An 18,216-nucleotide genomic window follows, 5' to 3' on the forward strand; every position below is an offset into this window, starting at 1 on the left:
TGAGGTCTGGACTCAACGCAGGCCACGGTAGAACTTGCACATCCTCGTTTGCCAAAAAACATTTAACTAATCGTGATGTATGCTTTGAGTCGTTATTGTGCTGAAAGATGTAATGCTCTTCGTCTCCGAATTTTTGTCGGGCGTGTGGCAACATCTTACGACGTAGTATGTTTCTATACCCTTCCGAGTTCAGTGTCCCTTTGATACGGAACAAAGGACCCGGGCCGTGCCAGGAGAAGCAACCCCACACCATTACGTGGCCGTCTCCGTGCTTTAGGGTTTTTATAGTGTTTTTTGGATGATACGCCTGTTTAGGAAGGCGCCAGACGTATTTAGTGCCGTCCGAACCATCCAGATTGATTCTGGACTCATCCGAAAAAAATATTTTGCTCCACCAAAAGATGGATGCAGCTAAATGCTCTTCGGCAAACCGAATGCGCGCTTCTACGTGGTGCGGCATTAGCTTACGAACCTTTCGTGGTTTCCGGGCACAGAACCCACCGGCGTGTAAACGGCACGACACCGTTTTCGCCGAAACTTGCAATCTAAGCTCCTGCTTAATACGATTGCAAGTTTTGAAAGAGTCCGCCCTGATTATCTCAACCATCTACGCGTCAACGTCAGCCGTTGTTTTTCGCGGACGACCTGTGGATTTACCCGTAGCCTCGCTACGAATGGCGTTGTCCACAAACGTCCGCGAACGACCGAACGCCTTGCAGATGGTTTTGATAGGCACGTTCTCACGATACAAACCCTGAATATGTTTCCGCTCCTCTGGAGTGCAGTGCTTTCCGCGACCCATGATGAACTTGTGGAATTTTCAAATCGCAAACTTTCACCTTTACCACTGAATGAAGAATGAAGCGCAACACGGTTTGGATCTCTTTTTATACTACCGAAAAACGCTGCCGTTACTCAAAACTCAGATAAGTAGCGCACTACAAATGCGAGTATAAAAGGCAAACAAACAGCGATTGCAAATTCAGTACGCCTCGAACGTTAGGCGAAAGAACTCCGCAGGAGCCAAAGCCTCTCTAAACCATACTAACTACAACGTACGCCTCGATCTGTTGGCGTTAAGAGGCCAACGAACTCCGCAGGAGCCAAAGCCTCTCTAAACCATACTAACAACAACAACAACTGTTGGCGATGACACACCTATTGCACGCAAAAAAACACACAACAAATTTTTTTCCTATCTTTTTGTCCACCGGTGTGTTCATTGTTTTCGTTGGTGAATATCTCGTGATGCTCTTGACATTTTGCAGCACTGGTCAATATTCTCAATAGTCCTGTAGAACATCTCTTCTGAAAACCATTAAATACGCAGAGAGACTTCTACGTCCAATTAGCAATCAATTAACTACACAATTGTAGATGACAATCACCCGACCCGCAGCACCCCAGATAATCAACGTTTTATTTTAGACGAAAATGATAAAAATGATCACAAGCGATATTGTATTATGCACTAGACATCATTTAACATTTATTCACTCTTGTATGAACGTGCAGGGTCCATCAGCTTTAAAAGCTCCTCCTTTATCAAATCTATAAGCTACATGCTGAATAAGTGCTCAGTGTAAATTACGACACAACTGCGTAAGAAGCGTACATTTCACGTGCGTACAATATAAAAAATTTCATATGACTTATATAAAAAATTTCATATGACTTGTGTTTCAAGTTTTTTTCTCGTTCAAGTCAGCCTCAAGCGACATAAGCATAGTTATGTACGATGCACTGGAACTAAGAATCTGTGAATTAAATTTAATTCCAAACCCATAGATAAATAGGTTTCATCATTTCGTTAAATAGTATTCAGACACATTGTTCTTACCTTTTTCAGTGTCGGCAAGGATGCTTCTATGAAGCCACTCTTCATAATGACAGGCTTTTGAGCTCGCGTCAAGCAGATATATACCAGCTTTTTAACGGCTAGAGGAGCATCATACCAGTTGGTTCCATAAATTGCATCAGCAACGGATACACTCTACAGTGGTACGTAAGATTATTTATTGTATTATGCTTTTAATTATACTTTTTACTCACTTTGGCGCTGATAGCTGACCCGTGGTAGGTATAAATAGCAGCTTGCCCAATCATAATAGAAGCCAATATTGCAACTTGCATTCGCTTGTAAATGTTGCTTACCATTACAAACTCATAGCCCAACAGACACAGTATTGTAGATACTAACAGCAGCAAATAAAACGCCGACTGTTGGTAAAGTTGTACCATCTTTTGCGCCAACGACAACACTTCGCGGTGATAGGTGATTACATTTCTTAACTGGTGTTCGGCATACGGTTGAGCAGCGGAAAGATCGAGTTTTTCAAACCGTTCTCGCACGATATCGAAATGTATAGTAAGATTACTGGCCATCTCGGAGAAACACGAGTCAACCGTAACGCTCGTGCACACGGTTACCAGCATTGCATCAAAGTTGTGTAAAAAAGTAAGAGCAAACACGAACGGATGTTGATAGTCAAATGGGAAGCTGTTACAAAAAAGGACTAAATTTATAACAGGACGTTGCGATCTTTCTAACAAACATAGGAACAATAAATACCTGAATGGTGTCACAAAACAAACCTTGTTCTGTTGCAGGGATAGCGTAATGCTAGCAACTATTGCGTTCAGCTCGTACAATAACAGCACTATAGATGTACCGATCACGTAAGCCCTCAGCAATTTTGCATGCAGCTCGCTGCATTTCACAAACCGTGCAAACTCAGCTTTGTCGATACACTTCAGAATGCGTTTGAACGCTTCTACCAAATTATACATTCCAGACCGATAGGTTATGAACAAATTAAACTTGAGTAGCATAACAAAGCACAGTTGAATGAGCATGATCTCTTCACACGTTACCACCAGATCCAACACAGGAGTTTTAGCGAGATACCATACATGAAGTGGTCCAAAGGAGCAAAGGAGAATAAATGCAAACAAACATCGCACATTGTTTCTTAAGGATGGTTGTTCCACGACACCACAGAAACGAATCAATCGGAATTGATAGGCCGGAAATTCATTGAGCTGAGACATGTCACAAGGCGAAACAGCTTAAAACTGTTCACTGATCGTTAGGTGCGGTACGAATGATATGGTCGTGGTGACTTGCGATGATTTTAACGTGCACAACACTGTGCAAGTATATTTTATTATTCAGTGTGAGAATGTGTCCCAGTGAAAGACATTTGATACATCAAAAGCGCTGTAATGTGTACCTTTTCTTGTCATGTGTAAATTGCACAAGGTTTACCCTTTGATCTGAATTATACATGCTGGATACAGTAGGTTCCTTAGTGGCAGTTCAGTTGATTACTAATCATATTTAAGTATATAGTTGTTTACACCTCTACCTCACAATTACAGTGGAACCGCAACCCAGAAAAGACAGGACCATTCATATGCCTCCCCTACACATTAGATGGTCAGACATTGGAATGCAACAAGAAAAGGGATGCAACCAAGCAAAACTATTTTGTTGGTATATTTTCCTCAATCCAACCTGAAACAAATTGAGCAGTATGTATATGGCCCGAGAAACGGAAAACAGAACCCGCTCAGAAGTAAGTTTGCTTAATCACAAATTGTTCCTGTGTTGTCTGGCAACTGACGATTTTGATCATCAATAGAGTATTTTGGGAGCGATTGAAAGACTAACTCCATTTATTCGCTATTCAGTGTAACCAAGGTTGCTGTAACCAATGGCTACCTGATTATAACTAAGATATTGCTATAAGCAATCCACTGCAGTATCTTTATGCCGGATCGTTTTCAACCTCCAGAAGAATTTATGAGGTGTAATAACTGAGAAAACCAACTGAGCTTGGTTATGCGGGAACCAAGTTTTTTTACAGTTTCTTTACTGTCAGGTAACTCATTTAAGTAGCATGGATTAAAACTGACAGTGATCTACACGGTTGTTGCTCAATGCGTCAATGAGGGGCCCCGCCAATCTTTACTCCATTATCTACAACAGTTGATAGAATATGGCACTGTATTAGCTAGGAGAGCCCCGTGCTAGACTAACCCTAAGCACCCCTCCCCCCCCCCCCCCCCTCCTAAGCACCACCAACAAAATTTATGTTGAAATGTTACATAATCCAAGACGGATGCCGGGAACCCCCCGGTAATCATGTACAGAGGGCCTCAACAATTCTTACTGCCTAAGGCTCCCGACACTGTAAACCCGCCAATGTGCTCGATAACATAAAAAATCAATTACGATCATCATAGATCATCATATATGAGATTTCAAATTGTATGAACATGTAATTAAATGTAACTAACTTGAAACGTAAAGGAATATAGACTCCAATACTGTTTCCTGACAAATCGGTTCCGAATTTGGAATCGACTCCGGATACGAAGTTGACTCTGGAAACGACTGCGGAATTGGCTCCGGAGTAAGCTCGGGAATCGGTTCTGAAATCGGCTCCGGATTCGGAATCGATTCGAGAATCGTAATTGGCTCCGGAATTGATACCCAACGCGGAATCGGAATCGGGTAGGTCCCCTTCCGAGATCCCACCACTACTACCAACCCTTTAAATTTTAGATGTGTTTGGATATCTGCAATAAATACTCTAGCGACATCTGGTGGGCAATATGTTTGTACTAAAATAATATTTTTAATCATTCTTCTTTTTATGTAACAAAAGAAACAAGAAATCAATAGTTTAAAGGTCAAACTCTGTTTTTCTTTTATAAAAATTTTCCACATTACTATGGTTTTTAATAATATGCAATTAATAGAACGATGTACAAATTTATATCACCTCAGTGAGCATTTGTCCTTTGGATTTTCTACAGTGTCAATGCCTGCTGTCAAAGTGAAAAACATAAAATCCATTCTAAACAAAACAATACAAGAGCCATCCCCTAAAATTTATCAATTTCCTTAATTTTTCTTTACCTGCAAGATCCAAAAGTAATCCGCGAAAATGGGGAAAGGTTTTAACAATTACATGTGCAAAAAGTTTTTCCATCCCGCCTCACGGGACAATCTCAAGCGGGTAAGCATCTGGTGGTGCGCTGAGGGAATATAGAAATGTAAAGCCAATCTTTGTGTTTTCCACTGCGACATTTTCTAGGTATGGATGGCGGAGCAGCAAGCTGACGCGTACAAGAAAAAACAGGAAGAGCTCCGGAACCAGTATGAAAAGGAGCAGGAATTGCACGACAACAAGGCTATGCTCAGCCGCGACAGTAAGGACAAACTGAGCGTCAACTTTATGTACGAGCTCCCCCCGGGCATGAAGAAGGAGCGTGAGCAGGAATCAAACGAATCCGAGTACAAGTTTGAATGGCAGCGCAAGTACAATGCACCACGTGAAAGCTACTGCAAGGGAGACACGGAGATTCGTGACCAGCCGTAAGTAGTATTTGCTACTTTTTCCCCTCTACACTGACCAACACAACTGATCTCATTGTTTTCCCTGCGGAACAGGTTCGGCATACAGGTGCGCAATGTTCGCTGCATAAAGTGCCACAAATGGGGACACATTAATACCGATAAGGAATGCACCATGTACTCCCTCTCGATGAGTGAAGCGAAGAAAATCCATTCCGAAGCTGAAGCCAATCAGGTTCTGTCGAAGGGTGAGCTGGAGCAGCAGTTGCGAGACGATGGTCTCGCAATGAAGCGTAGCGCACAGGAGCTGGTAACGTCACACAAGCTCGTCGCGGACCCGGAAGTAGAGCAAGCCGAACCGGAGACAGAGTTCATCCGCTCGCTGACGAAGAAGCAGAAGAAGAAACTGTTGAAAAAGTTGGAAAAAATCGAGCGGCGGCAGCGATCGTCTAAAAAGAAAGGTAAAAAACGTTCCAGCTCTAGCAGCTCCAGCAGTAGCTCCGATTGCAGCAGCTCGTCCGCTTCTGATTCCGAGCCGGACACTCGTGCTTCGAAAAAGAAGAGCAAAAAATCGGCCAACCATCGTTCGGATGGGCGAAATGGTGATGGTGGCGATCGGCGGGAACGTGAAAGGGGTCACGATAGACGGGAAAACCGCCGACACCGTAGCCGGTCGCGTTCACCACACGCTGCAGGACCATCACGCAGCCATGATACGTCCAAGCACAGCAAGCTCCGAAATCGTTCCGCTAGCCCACGGCGTGAGCGCAGTAGGCGTTAAAGATGTAATCGAGCGTCTCAGAGACAACTCTCTTCATATCAGCAGTCTGCTACGAATAACAAGAAAAAAACCTATACGCGAGGACCGTACGGAGACCTGCAGGAAGCGTTGTAACCCACTCACCGACTCTTACCCAAAATACGGAATGGATTAGATTTAATTTTGTTTATTGGAAAATTTTAAACTTCGCTCAACATATCGTATAAATAGAGCCACTCCCACAAGCAATTAAAATGTGTTTACTGCTTTCTTCCGAAACGGTGTCCCTGATGTGGTACCAGCTGCAATCGCTCTGTGTGTGCTCTCTGTTCCTCTCTCTTTCTCTCTGCCTCTATCTCCTCCCTGCTCTTCGATATCCCGTCGACGGTGGTTAGCTCAAGGTAGTTAGCACGAACACGGGCTATTAGGACTGCATCGGTAAAGCGCGCGCTGAATTCATCTTATTCCATTGAGTTGAGTTATTAATGCGACAAAAAAAAAATTGACGACAGCAACACACATCGATATCGCATCGCTCTTTCATTACCTCACCTCTAGCCCAAAAGTAATTCATTTGTTATCATTTCATTCGCACTTGTTACGTTTGAAGGTTTTTCACTGACCGCTTCGAAGCGGTCACGGTTTGCAAATAGCGTAGCTAAGTAAAGTTCCTCTGCCGGGCAGCGCACGATAAGCGTCGGGTCGGCGCGTGGCGTGCTGTTTATTATTTAGATTTTCTCTTGAAGCGAACGAAAAAATCTTCCTCGGTCAGATTCAATCAATTGCGCGCCAGGGTGCCGCTCGATGATCCGCTCGCTGGGACGCAGATTTCCGTACCATGATTGCTGCTTTCTCTCGGCTGATTCTGAAAGAGCAAAATTCGGTTCTTTACAATGCCATTGCCTTGCTACAGCACACAGCGCAGATAGAACAAACCTTAACGTGAATATGGCGTCGCAGAATTGCCGCCCGCAGGATGAACATTCGCGTACGCCGCTGAAACTCCTTTCCCACGTTGATGGCCTTCTCGAACGTGGCGCTTCGGTGGTCGGCATCCTTCGCGTACAGAATTTTGTTGTGCGAATCGATGCGTGCCTGTATCTGGCCCTCCAGTATCAGCTGCATCAGTTCGTTTTCTAGCGCCGCAACCGACCGGTTGAACGCGGTAGCCATCTTGCGCATGTCGGCGGACATGTACGGGCTAAAGTACTGCACCAGTGCGCGGTTGCGGATCTGCGTGTAGAGCGCGTTGACGTGCGGCGCGATGTACATGTCCAGCAGCAGATTGTCCTTGATTTCGTCCAGCAGCTTCAGGCAGGAATCGTACTTGGACTCGTAGAACTTGAAGATGATATCGCGCAACTGCGGTTCCAGCTCGAGGAACAGCTTGAACGAGCTGCTCGCAATCACCTGCTTCAGCTCCTGCCGGTCGAACGTGGCCAATGCGCACAGACCCCCGTACATTGCCACATTGTTCGTCGAGATCATCTCGGGAAACTCGCAGTGGTCAAAGTTGGCCTGCAGGAAGTGCTTGGCCGCCGACTTGTACTTACGGGTCGCCAGCTCGGCTAACCCGGCGGCACACTTGAGCCGTGTAATCACAACCTGGTTCGGATCCTTGTCCTTGGACGTTTCCGCGATCTCGGCCGTACCCTCCGCCTTCGAGACGTAGCTGAGCACGTGTGACCAGTTCTGCAGGTAGATCGACACTTTGATCACGTTCAGGCACATGTTCACCACGTGCTTACCGCTGGTGCAGTAGTCGCGGGCCCGCGAGTAGCACTTGAGCGCGTTCGACAGATCCCCGCAGTTCAGATAGTGGTCACCCAGATCGTCGTGTCCCCTCCGGATGCTTTCCTTGATCGAGTTGGCCTTGTAGTTCTTCAGATCGCAGTCTAGCTTCTCCAGCTTCAGGGCAGACTTTTTGCTCTTCGACTCAACCCAGGTCGCATCGAAGGAGGGTATCTCTTGCGAGCCGGTCGACTGGGAGGCAACGTCGGGCAGAAACAGCGTGCTGACATTGTCTGCCAGCTTCTTGTGCAGATGCTGGTACAGCGTTACGTTGTAGGTGGTCGTCACATAGTTTATGGCCATCCGGAGCGCTTCGAGGCGCAGCGTCGGGCAGTGGTCCGCAACGTAGATTAGCCGGTGCAGCTTTGCCAGCCCCGTGTACTGGTTGGCAAGTTGTTCCAGATCGATCGACGGGTTTTCCACTATGTACATGTCCTCCTCGTTGTTTTCGTTGTCTTCCGGCTGTACATCCACCTGCATCGGCTCGACTGCATTCTGCAAAAATAAAAGAACCATAATCATAACAGTGTACGATGTTTATCACAGTGAGAATCTTCTTCAGCCCAAAGCGAAACCCCCACAATGGCGAGTGTAACACTTTCCGGCTATAGAATGCACGAATGTCTCTAGACGAAGATCGTACCGAAAAACATCCGGGCAGAGGCATTTTGCACGATGAACTTGAACAATAAGGTTTAGCAGAAAATATTGTATCCTTTGCGTACACTGCAATTCCTTTTCTATAGGCTTTTGTTCATCGGTGTGTGTGACTGTATTTTTTCTCTACATTGAGGCCAGAGTGACCAGAATACCAATGTAAATATATATCTAGGTTTTTAAGGAAAAATCTAATTTTTTTAATCATTGAACTATAAAACTCAGCCAAACAATCAAATCAATCTAAATAATCCAGCGAAAATCAAATGACAGCACGTTCGATAAAATTGTATCCAATGGAGCACTGCTGAAAATAAAAAGCCCGAGAAAAAGAACTTGCCACCACTGAGAAAAAAATGTGCATCTTAAGTTTCGAGTTTTAACCTACCTAAAACTACCGATAAAATTTTGATGCGCCTTCCAAAAATCGCCAAAATAATCTGGCCACACTGATTGAGGCACCGTGTTGACAGTTGAGACCAAGGTGCTTATAGGAAATATGCTTGTGCGTGCAGAAGCCAACTACCATAAACAGTGGTCGATCCTCATGAGATGGTGACTGAAATGCAAAAAATGTGAAATTTTTCATAACGTTCTGGTTCAGCAATTTTGCAAATTTGTATGCTTGTGTGTAGTGATGGGCAAAACGGCTCCGAAGCCGGAGCCGGCTCCGACCGGCTCCGCACCAACGGCTCCGCTCCAACGGCTCCGGAGCCGGTTTTAACACAAATGACCAAAATAACTTTTTTTATTAAGTTTCAATCGAGAAAATCCGTAAATAGCGGAGTAGGTCATGTTTAAAACAATTTATCAAAAAAACATCGATGACTTTTTAATATTGTTAAGAAAGGCGAGACCAACGAATGCTACACAACGTCATGCATATCAATACTGCAATCACATCGTGTATTGGTTTCCACACGTGCGAGAAGATATATTCGTTTTTTATTACGCTATCATACAATGATGTCTCTATTGAACCGTTAGTTCGGAGCCGTTGGTCTGAAGCCGTTGATTCGTCGCCAGCCCCGGAACGGTAGGCCTGAAGACTGGCTCTGCAGCCGTTGGAACGGAGCCGTGAGTGCAGAGCCGTTAGTCCGGAGCCGGCTACGGAGCCGTTGGTGCGGAGCCGTTGGTGCGGAGGCTCCGGGAAAAAGTCGGAGAGCCGTTGTTGCGCTCCGAAACGCCCATCACTACTTGTGTGTGGATTAGTGGTGGGAACTCGGAATCGAACCTACCCGATTACGATTCCATGTTCGGAATCAATTCCGGAGCCAATTCCACTGCTGAAATCGATTCCAAAATCGGAGTCAACTCTGGAATCGGAATCGACATGGGAATCGCTATTTGTTTCGGTAACGTAATCAGAATTGACTCCAGAATTGGAATTAGCTTCGGAGTGGGAATCAGTTCTTGAATTAAAATAAGAACTTTCAGAAGCGATATCTGTCCGGGGATCTCCATGAGAATGGATCGTTTACAAGTACATTTTTATTCTTTGCGGCTATAAATACGCATCATTGGATCCAAATGTCTTATGGAGATACTGAAACCGGCTTCGATTTCGAAGTCAATTCCGCTTTCGGAGCCGATTTTGAATGATAGTTTGATAAATTATTGAACCTGCTGAATAGAGTAAGGCCCAATGAATGTTTAAAAGCACAGTTAATGGAGTTAAACAAAATGGAGCAATAACGAATCAAATTGAAAACAGTTTTATTCATAAAGTGTAACATTTTCACTCACTCACACACAGCTAATATCATTTACCATCTCATGTAATCATTCGATATCTTCTTGTGAATATCAAACAGACTAGAAAACACATGGTTGTCCTCGACCAGCTGGCCGTATTTGCGTGTCAACTCTTCCGCCGACTTTTCGTGCACCAGTAGACTGTACCATCCAGCATTTCGTGCGCCAAAGTAATCGGTCGCCGGTGTCGCCCCAATATGTAAACATTGGTGTGGTTTTAGATCCTTAATCTCGGCTGCCTTCATCGCACGGACAAATATTTCCGGGGCCGGTTTCATATAGCCCACATCATACGAGTTCAGCACAAAGTCAAAATAGTGGTTGATTTTCATGTTCCGCAACAATACGTCTAGCCGGGGGTCAAAGTTTGAGATCACTCCCAGCTTGAACGGTGGTTCTTTCTGGCCACCGGACTCCACATGCCGCTGAAGCTTCAGGTAATTCAGAAAGTCCACCGAACCATAGCAATGTTGCCAAAAGACGCTCGTTTTGAAGTACTCCATGAAATGCTCGGTCATCTGTTCAATCTTCTCTGGCGGCGTGTTGTGTGTACCATTTTCATTAAAAATGCCTAAAATTCAAACGTAAAATTTATGATTAGCATCATGTAAAAAATACACCAAAAAAATCAATATCATAGAGCTGTAAAACCACTGTAAAATAAATCATTGACCCTATCAGATCGCACAATCGCAACCACGCATGCCCCTATCGGCCATTAGATTCAATGGCACTAAAGCACCGCTTGATAACGATTCACAGGGTGGCGGCAACCACACACTAGGCCATGTGCTTCTATCCATCGATCCGACACTGACCCACTCTTATTCGAAAGAATACAACCGTCATTTTCAAGATCGCTACAAACTACTCCTTCTCCGTTTAGTTTGCCAGCTCACTCCTGCATAATATGCTAGGTCGTATGTCCTGAGCATTACGTAATTTATGTTAATCCATCGACTTACCGTCTATCATCATCTGCCACCATTGTTTGTAGGTAATTTTCGTCTTCAGTCCAAAGTTCGGATGGAGCCGATTCATTTTGTGCCTATCGATCGGATAACGGGGAAAGAGAATCGAAAAGACGGGAGAATCCTCGTTATCGCACCCGGACCGATATCGCGTTGGGCGAGCACCCTGCCCAACATGACCCGTGGAGCCCCCGCCATCTAACACTTACCAGCTTTGGACGTAGTTTGAGACTAGTTGGTTGTTGTTGTTGCTTATACCGAACATTGCACCAATTTCACCATACTTCTTGCCTGGGCTAGAGCGGAACTGTAGCAGTGTATTATGTACATCGAACGTAATCAAACGGAACCGGGACAAACTCATCGTGCGAAATCTAAGGTTTAAAACTTGCGCAAACCAGGGACGAGCTACTTACGTATCACGAAGCGTGCGGTTCAACAGTCGCAAGCGTAATAACAACCGTGCAACCTCGCCGGCTGATTTGGCCAGTTGGTTCTTCGTGTCCCGAGATAGATGGGCAGATGCATCCAATCCGAACACGGCCAAGCCTTTTCGTTGTGTTTGCCCGGCGAACATCAGTGTGTGCGTGACACGGCTTATCTCATTGATAAGGCGAGCAATGTTTTGGTTACTGATTTATTTTTCGTGTGTTGTCGGGATGGATTCTGTGTTACGAGCTGTACAAATATTCTTGCTAAAAGTTTACTACGTACAACCGGTTTCTTCGCACTATTACGCCACACAGAAGATATGATATTTTTCCTATGTTGCAGAGGAATGCATTTCACCTTACGAATGAAAGGTGCATACGCAATAAAACGTCCATGATATATGGTTGCTTTCGCGTCTTCCGTGTAACGTGCTTATCTACTTAATCATATCGCTATACGCATCTTAGAGTGTCCCTAAGAAAAGGGCAAATGCCGCTTATTGTTGACATAGCTGTTTATAGGCAAACAGAAACAAATACAACCATCATACATAGCACGTATCTTTGAACCGGCGCATTATGTCATTCAACTTGTTTTGTATACATCTATCTCGTCATTTTTACATCGATATCAACAGCATTTGCGTAGCGTCCTCTTCTTTAAGCATCCAACAACCGAAACGGTTTAGATGATAACAAATTATCGCATTTTACATATTGTCTTATTGTGAAATCGCCTTTCAGTGGCATTGTTTTATTTCATTTTTCACGAATTGTAAAGCTTTGCAGTGTTTTGTAAAATAGTCTTGATTGTGTTTAATACGTTGCATCAATTTTATTTGAATGTGATTTTATTTGAATGAAATGTTCAACAAAAGGAGCATTTTAGGCTCGTGTCTATTACAACATCGTGCGGTAACATTTGTTCAATGGAAACATTTCTAGATTTTTCTATTTATTTAAAAAAATATGCACGTATTTGGTCACAAAAACAATTCAAAACTAAGTAAAACTTATGTTTTTTGGTTCGAAAATGTTCCTGCAGCAAAAAAAAACATGACAAAAATCGATTTCTTTCGCTTGCAACAAAAATGTTCCCGCAACATAAATTGGCCAATTGATCTATACGATTTGGCAACAAATCGCAACATTTTCATAAACCCGGCCTTAAGCTATTGAAAGATTATAATAAAACAATAGAGAGATCCGTTACAAATGTACCGATGCTAAACAAATACACAGCAATTTAGATAGGTTTGCAATCGATTAGATTAATTTTTATCAATCATACATGTAAAAATACGGTGTAAAGTTCGGTCCTTTAACGGATATTTTTTGAATTTATCATGAATACTTTCTGTCAATGGAAACTTTTCAAAACATACCATAATGTTTATGCTATAAAAGTCATCCAGCCATGACCTAGCTGTTCCTACTGTGCAATGTTTGTTATTGTTTATACTGTCGGCGCACGTTACATTCTTTCCTAATTTCACGTTGTTTTCGATCTCTTACCAACGCCTGTACTGCTATTTGGTGTTAACTATGGCCAACGCTATACGAAGATCCATACCGAAGTTTAATCGAGCATTAGTATTACCTGCATTCCGATCATTTCATGATGAGTTTTCGTCGAAAATTCCCCTAGAAGATATCCGAAAACAGACGAAGGGCAAAGAGCAGCACGTCCCAAGCGCTCGCTCAATTGCTGCCAAATATCAGGTGTTTCGAGATACCGACGCACCGGTAATTCTAGACGTGGACGAGGAACGGCAGATTCACGAAGCGGGTTTACAACAGCCGGAAAAGATTCACGATTTGCCAGACATGTACAGTGGAATCAATTTGTCCAGTAAGTCACCCGCGAGCACCCGCGAGGATGGTTGGATGGTGACAGTCAAGCTCAACGCTCTAACTCTTTGTTGCATAATTATTTGTTCCTCATTGCAGGAGGCAAAACAGGAGTGTACGAGATAGAAGATTTGGTAACGGTACTGCGACTGAACAGTGCTATAAATATTTTTGTATGCACGGTGCCAAAGGACATTAAGTATGTCGACTACATGTGCATCGTCACGGGTCGCAGTGTAAGACACATGCGAGGAATGGCCGAGTTTGTGCGGAAGGTGTTCAAAATGAAACGACATCCCAGCGATATCATACCAAAGATTGAAGGCGAATCTAGCAGCGACTGGATGGCGCTGGATCTAGGTAATGTGGAATATGCTGTCGAAACGCTTTATAGTTATACTCACCGGAGTTCCATTGTACCATGCTTGTAGGAAACATTGCTCTGCACATTTTCTCCACCAAGGCGAGAGAACAATACGATCTGGAGTCGCTTTGGAGCGTTGGGTCCGAGTTTGACCGAGAGTACAATAAACCGAGCGAAGAATTGGTTCAGCTGTTCGAAAAACACACCATCTATTTGGACGATTTGAAACCGCTCAAAAAAGAAGGTGAAAGTGGAAAGGTGTAATAGTTATTTAAAATAAAATTTGTTGTAGCATACAAATAGGCAAAACAAATTTGTCACATTCTTAAAGCGTTTTGAATACTCAGGTAAACATTGAGCAACTGATGATGGAACTGTCGGCTTCAGTAAAAGATCGTGCCCTGATTCGATTATCATTTAACCCGTCCAACCGCAGCAAAAAAAGAAAGAAATGAAGGTTCGGTGATATAAATAACACTCGTCATCCTGTACTAGAGGTCGGTCACGACCGCTAAGGCATGAAACTTTAATTAAGTCTCGTTTATCTTCATGTTCAAGCTTACACGTTGTGGGAAAATGGGATGCATATCTGCACATTCTGATTCTACAAAAGACCGAACAAATGCGAAGTGTGTAGTGATTCTCCATAAGTAAAGCTCTGGCATGATTGATTTACTTCATACGATTTGAAAAGGATGGCAATGTGTATTATCAAAAAACCCTAATATTTACTAGGACAAACATAAGTAAATATTATTTTTAATTATTTATTATTATGAAGTAAATGAAAAATATTACCTTAGGATTATTCCAAAAACTATTCATTTCAAGGTACAATGGGTCGATATGTTCATAAAAAACACACACACACGATGATAGTGTAAGCTTATGAGGATAGAAAATTAACAAACGCGAATGGTGTTGTTGCCAACGATAACGATCACTCCTTCGTCCTGCAATTCCTTGAGAGCGTCTTCAAACATTTCCTTTGTAATGAGCTGCAAAAGCAAAAACAAAAAAAAAACAAGATCAAACTTAGATCTCCATTATTGTGCAATGCTAGTCTAACTTACCACTTGTGAACCGTCCTTGATTTCGCCAAACAGTTTCTGATATGGAATGGTGGAGATTTTACCCTTTGCTTTAAGATTTGCCTTGATTGACTTCACTACTTCCGCGCGCTTCTTGCGAGCCTCACTGGACAAGCCCGTGGTAAGGATACCGACATCAATCTTGCCGGACAGTGGATCCGTCGCCGATTGTTTCAGCGCCTCTCGATGAAGTCGCCAAGCTTCCTCGACGTCCTGCACATCTACCGTTTCGCTGAGACGCACCTTAGCGTGAGCCTCCGACAGACGGATCAAACTTTCCAGCTGCCGAGGGTAGGCCGAAATTTGCCCTCTACCTGCGCCCACCTTTCGCATGTCGACGTACACTTGAATGAGCCGCAGCTGGGCTTCCTCAGACAGCACAGGATTGATGTGTTCCTTGGCATATGCAATGTAGTCACGCAGCACACTCATGTCCTGAAAAGCGGAGAAACAATTGCTATAATGGAATGGACATTAGGCAGGGAGTCGAATGGCAACTTACCACTAGCGTATCTTCGTCCTCTTCGCGAGTTGCATAGTACATCGACACCAAGTGAGCCGCGAGCCGCCGATCAAACACCTCGTCCTGAGGGTCCAAGATCAAGAAAATCAAGTCGAAGCGGGACATCAGCGTGTGCGGCAGCTGCACGTTTTCAATGATCGTCTTGTTCTTGTTCCATTGAGATTCGGAAGGATTGGCAGCAGCCAGAATCGATGTGCGAGCGTTCAACTGGCAGATAATCCCCACCTTTGCAATGCTTAACGTTTGCTGTTCCATTACCTCATGCAACACGCTTCTGGTCGAATCGTTCATCTTGTCGAACTCATCGATACAGCACACGCCATTGTCTGCCAGCACCAAAGCACCACTGTTTTGAAGGAAGAAAAACACACATTATTTGTGAAATTCGAACCACACCTTTGCGCAAATGAGTACGTACGTTTGCAGCACCAGCTGTCGCGTCTCGGCGTCCTTCGTAACGTAGGCCGTCAAACCGACCGCCGAAGAGCCACGGCCGGATGTGTACTGGGTGCGTGGTACCAAGTTGTACACGTACTGAAGCAGCTGCGATTTGGACGTTCCGGGATCACCGCACATGAGAATGTGTATTTCGGCACGGAAGTTCTGCCGCCCAGAGGTGGCCTGCTTTTTCTTCGACCCGCCAAACATCTGCAACAGGATGCCCTTCTTGATGTCCGTGTTCTCGTAGATGGACGGAGCGATACAGCGCACCAACCGATCGTACACATCCGGTTTCTCCGCAATCTTCTTCAGCAGCTCAATCCGCTCCGGTGGAAACATGTGATCCTTACCCTCCTCCTCCTCGTACAGCCGCTTCTCGTCAACCTTGCGGAAGTGCAGCACATCGATGTGCGTGCGGTAAACCGATTTCATTGCCGATTGACGAGGGTTCTCCTGTATCGGCATCGCCTTGTAGATACCGGTCACCGTCACACGGTCACCCGGCTGCACTTTGTCCACCAAGTCTTCGTGCGCCATCAGCAGCACGTTGTGGGGCGTTTGCCCAGCCGCCATATCGTCCGGCGATTCCTGCAGCTTGATCAGCTGACGATCAGCGAACTGCGAGCGATTGTGGATGAGCTGAAAGCAGTGGTTCGTGTTGCAGTGCGAACAAAGCGTCGGCTCTGCAATGCGGCCCCGCTCCAGCTCCACCACGACGGAGAAGCTGCAAATCGAGCACTTGAAGAACGCACAGCGCATTTCAGGCACGATGTTCGACGTACGGATCACCATGCCGCTGATCGTGATGATTTGATCAATATCCTCTGGGTTGAGTGCACGCATGTTGCGTGTCTTGTCCGCATTGAACGGACGTACTTGAATTTGATGCTCAAGTATAGCTGCCGGGTACCGCTCGAAGAACATCTCATTCACCGCCATATCCAGCGCAGGGATCACCTGAACGGAACAGAATCCAATTGGTTAACTTTCGCGGTTGAACAACGTCAATCCATCTCAAACTTACGTCTTGCGGGTAACATATCAGCTGACGGTACAACGTCTCGTCAAACGTTTTCAGATGCGAACAATTGAAGTTCAAGTACGGTTCCTCCAATGTGTGGATCTGTACAAAACGAACAATAAAAATACAATCAATACACTCAAATCGTATGTAAAACTCCCAGGCGTTTCCTTTACCTCCTCCAGTTTCTGCATGTACAGTGGCTCATTCAGATTGATGCCTTCCGTCAATTCATCCTGTGCCGCATTCGGGTCGATGTAGCGCAAGATGAATTGCTTAAACTTGCTCATGCATTCCGTCACGACGACATTCGTGCCCCACACAACCAAACGGGGACCGGAGCTAGGAATGTCACCCGCCGAGGCTTGGCTCTCTTCTTGAATCGGATCGAGATGTGCATCCGAGCTGCCCACATTCACTTGGCGAGGAAGCTTATCCACCCGCAGATCCGGTCGCTGGCGCATCGGTGTACCGCGAACACCGGATCTGGGCGTACGAATCGATCCCATCGAGCTGGGAGTTCCGTAGTTCAGCGGAGAGCTGATGTCAATCTGGCTCATACCAGCAGCACGGCCGTAGGGACTGGTCGCCTGCAACACCGGCTGGTCGACCGCGGGCGAAGTGGGCACCGTTACTTGATCGGAGCTTTCGATCGCCACACTCGCCCCGTTGGTCGGCATGCTGCTTCCAATGCGCATTGGCGTTTCCGTTTCACTGTTGGAAGTGCCTGTAAAACAGAAAAAAGTTTCAGGGTGATGCGTCGTCGTACTCAGCCTCAATTCATTCGCGCGTCTTACTCTGCTTCATTGGAGTTCTTTGAGAATTTTCCTGCGAACTATCTCCACCCCGACGGCTACGAGTTGATCTTGCAGGGCTAGACATTTTAGTGCGTTATGAAATTAGACAGACAACAACTAACAGCACGAAGAAAGCAGGGAATGAGTTAGAAAATCGGACCAGCTAGCAATCAACACCACACACAGTACAACAAGCGAGGCAATTCTCTTGATAAACAGAAAAAGCGCGCGCTTTGCGACATTTGGCAAGAAAATAATAACACGAAGAATTTTATCAAGCAAATATTAAGGTTCACAAAAGTGTATGGAAAATGAATTTATATTGTTTTATTACAGATTAAATCCGTATTCTACACATAAAATAGTGGATAACCAAAAAAGTGTTGTATTTTTCCTCT

At 44.8% G+C, this 18,216-nt stretch overlaps 6 protein-coding genes across 6 annotated transcripts; 2 read left to right on the forward strand and 4 right to left on the reverse strand.

The window, feature by feature from the left end:
- Window positions 1-1,516: 1,516 nt before the first annotated feature.
- On the reverse strand, window positions 1,517-3,246 carry LOC1275762 (odorant receptor 82a). Its single transcript, XM_315048.2, has 5 exons — window positions 3,234-3,246; window positions 2,573-3,068; window positions 2,053-2,500; window positions 1,841-1,993; window positions 1,517-1,757 (listed from the first exon to the last, which is right to left on the reverse strand). Exons 1-5 carry the CDS (start codon window positions 3,244-3,246, stop codon window positions 1,683-1,685), a joined length of 1,185 nt encoding a protein of 394 aa, XP_315048.2. The 3' UTR covers window positions 1,517-1,682.
- Window positions 3,247-4,781: 1,535 nt separating this feature from the next.
- LOC1275764 (corepressor interacting with RBPJ 1) lies at window positions 4,782-6,374 on the forward strand. Its single transcript, XM_315050.5, has 3 exons — window positions 4,782-5,027; window positions 5,106-5,386; window positions 5,462-6,374. Exons 1-3 carry the CDS (start codon window positions 4,956-4,958, stop codon window positions 6,144-6,146), a joined length of 1,038 nt encoding a protein of 345 aa, XP_315050.3. The 5' UTR covers window positions 4,782-4,955; the 3' UTR covers window positions 6,147-6,374.
- On the reverse strand, window positions 6,297-8,842 carry LOC1275765 (COP9 signalosome complex subunit 1b). The gene is made up of 3 exons (XM_315051.5): window positions 8,560-8,842; window positions 7,062-8,411; window positions 6,297-6,990 (listed from the first exon to the last, which is right to left on the reverse strand). The coding sequence occupies exons 1-3, from the start codon at window positions 8,581-8,583 to the stop codon at window positions 6,904-6,906; spliced, it is 1,461 nt and encodes a 486-aa protein (XP_315051.4). The 5' UTR covers window positions 8,584-8,842; the 3' UTR covers window positions 6,297-6,903.
- A 1,430-nt stretch (window positions 8,843-10,272) lies between these two features.
- LOC1275766 (rhythmically expressed gene 2 protein) lies at window positions 10,273-11,790 on the reverse strand. The gene is made up of 3 exons (XM_315052.5): window positions 11,509-11,790; window positions 11,294-11,376; window positions 10,273-10,899 (listed from the first exon to the last, which is right to left on the reverse strand). The coding sequence occupies exons 1-3, from the start codon at window positions 11,661-11,663 to the stop codon at window positions 10,340-10,342; spliced, it is 798 nt and encodes a 265-aa protein (XP_315052.5). The 5' UTR covers window positions 11,664-11,790; the 3' UTR covers window positions 10,273-10,339.
- A 1,373-nt stretch (window positions 11,791-13,163) lies between these two features.
- Window positions 13,164-14,258, forward strand: LOC1275767 (uncharacterized). The gene is made up of 3 exons (XM_315053.5): window positions 13,164-13,582; window positions 13,681-13,941; window positions 14,013-14,258. Exons 1-3 carry the CDS (start codon window positions 13,276-13,278, stop codon window positions 14,207-14,209), a joined length of 765 nt encoding a protein of 254 aa, XP_315053.4. The 5' UTR covers window positions 13,164-13,275; the 3' UTR covers window positions 14,210-14,258.
- Window positions 14,259-14,698: 440 nt separating this feature from the next.
- On the reverse strand, window positions 14,699-18,053 carry LOC1275768 (DNA replication licensing factor MCM4). Its single transcript, XM_315054.4, has 7 exons — window positions 17,819-18,053; window positions 17,198-17,748; window positions 17,025-17,123; window positions 15,978-16,957; window positions 15,539-15,905; window positions 15,019-15,471; window positions 14,699-14,943 (listed from the first exon to the last, which is right to left on the reverse strand). Exons 1-7 carry the CDS (start codon window positions 17,901-17,903, stop codon window positions 14,848-14,850), a joined length of 2,631 nt encoding a protein of 876 aa, XP_315054.3. The 5' UTR covers window positions 17,904-18,053; the 3' UTR covers window positions 14,699-14,847.
- Window positions 18,054-18,216: the final 163 nt, after the last annotated feature.

Source organism: Anopheles gambiae, chromosome 2 (genome assembly GCF_943734735.2).
Source record: "Anopheles gambiae chromosome 2, idAnoGambNW_F1_1, whole genome shotgun sequence".
Lineage (NCBI taxonomy): Eukaryota > Metazoa > Arthropoda > Insecta > Diptera > Culicidae > Anopheles > Anopheles gambiae.

What these genes read in the sequence shown, in the direction of transcription:
- LOC1275762 (XM_315048.2), bottom strand. An exon ending in GGTCAGCTATCAGCGCCAAA is followed by an intron (nt 1,994 to 2,052) that starts GTGAGTAAAAAG and finishes GTACCACTGTAG; the next exon opens with AGTGTATCCGTTGCTGATGC. An exon ending in CCTTGCCGACACTGAAAAAG is followed by an intron (nt 1,758 to 1,840) that starts GTAAGAACAATG and finishes TTTAATTCACAG; the next exon opens with ATTCTTAGTTCCAGTGCATC.
- LOC1275764 (XM_315050.5), top strand. Translation starts at nt 4,956, where the DNA reads ATGGGGAAAGGTTTTAACAATTACATGTGCAAAAAGTTTTTCCATCCC. An exon ending in CACGGGACAATCTCAAGCGG is followed by an intron (nt 5,028 to 5,105) that starts GTAAGCATCTGG and finishes GACATTTTCTAG; the next exon opens with GTATGGATGGCGGAGCAGCA. An exon ending in ACGGAGATTCGTGACCAGCC is followed by an intron (nt 5,387 to 5,461) that starts GTAAGTAGTATT and finishes CCTGCGGAACAG; the next exon opens with GTTCGGCATACAGGTGCGCA.
- LOC1275765 (XM_315051.5), bottom strand. Translation starts at nt 8,583, where the DNA reads ATGCCTCTGCCCGGATGTTTTTCG. An exon ending in CTCTGCCCGGATGTTTTTCG is followed by an intron (nt 8,412 to 8,559) that starts GTACGATCTTCG and finishes TTATTTTTGCAG; the next exon opens with AATGCAGTCGAGCCGATGCA. An exon ending in GACGCCATATTCACGTTAAG is followed by an intron (nt 6,991 to 7,061) that starts GTTTGTTCTATC and finishes TTGCTCTTTCAG; the next exon opens with AATCAGCCGAGAGAAAGCAG.
- LOC1275766 (XM_315052.5), bottom strand. Translation starts at nt 11,663, where the DNA reads ATGAGTTTGTCCCGGTTCCGTTTGATTACGTTCGATGTACATAATACA. An exon ending in TCAAACTACGTCCAAAGCTG is followed by an intron (nt 11,377 to 11,508) that starts GTAAGTGTTAGA and finishes TCCGATCGATAG; the next exon opens with GCACAAAATGAATCGGCTCC. An exon ending in GTGGCAGATGATGATAGACG is followed by an intron (nt 10,900 to 11,293) that starts GTAAGTCGATGG and finishes TTTGAATTTTAG; the next exon opens with GCATTTTTAATGAAAATGGT.
- LOC1275767 (XM_315053.5), top strand. Translation starts at nt 13,276, where the DNA reads ATGGCCAACGCTATACGAAGATCCATACCGAAGTTTAATCGAGCATTA. An exon ending in CAGTGGAATCAATTTGTCCA is followed by an intron (nt 13,583 to 13,680) that starts GTAAGTCACCCG and finishes TCCTCATTGCAG; the next exon opens with GAGGCAAAACAGGAGTGTAC. An exon ending in CTGGATGGCGCTGGATCTAG is followed by an intron (nt 13,942 to 14,012) that starts GTAATGTGGAAT and finishes CCATGCTTGTAG; the next exon opens with GAAACATTGCTCTGCACATT.
- LOC1275768 (XM_315054.4), bottom strand. Translation starts at nt 17,903, where the DNA reads ATGTCTAGCCCTGCAAGATCAACTCGTAGCCGTCGGGGTGGAGATAGT. An exon ending in AAGAACTCCAATGAAGCAGA is followed by an intron (nt 17,749 to 17,818) that starts GTAAGACGCGCG and finishes TCTGTTTTACAG; the next exon opens with GCACTTCCAACAGTGAAACG. An exon ending in TGATATGTTACCCGCAAGAC is followed by an intron (nt 16,958 to 17,024) that starts GTAAGTTTGAGA and finishes TGTTCCGTTCAG; the next exon opens with GTGATCCCTGCGCTGGATAT.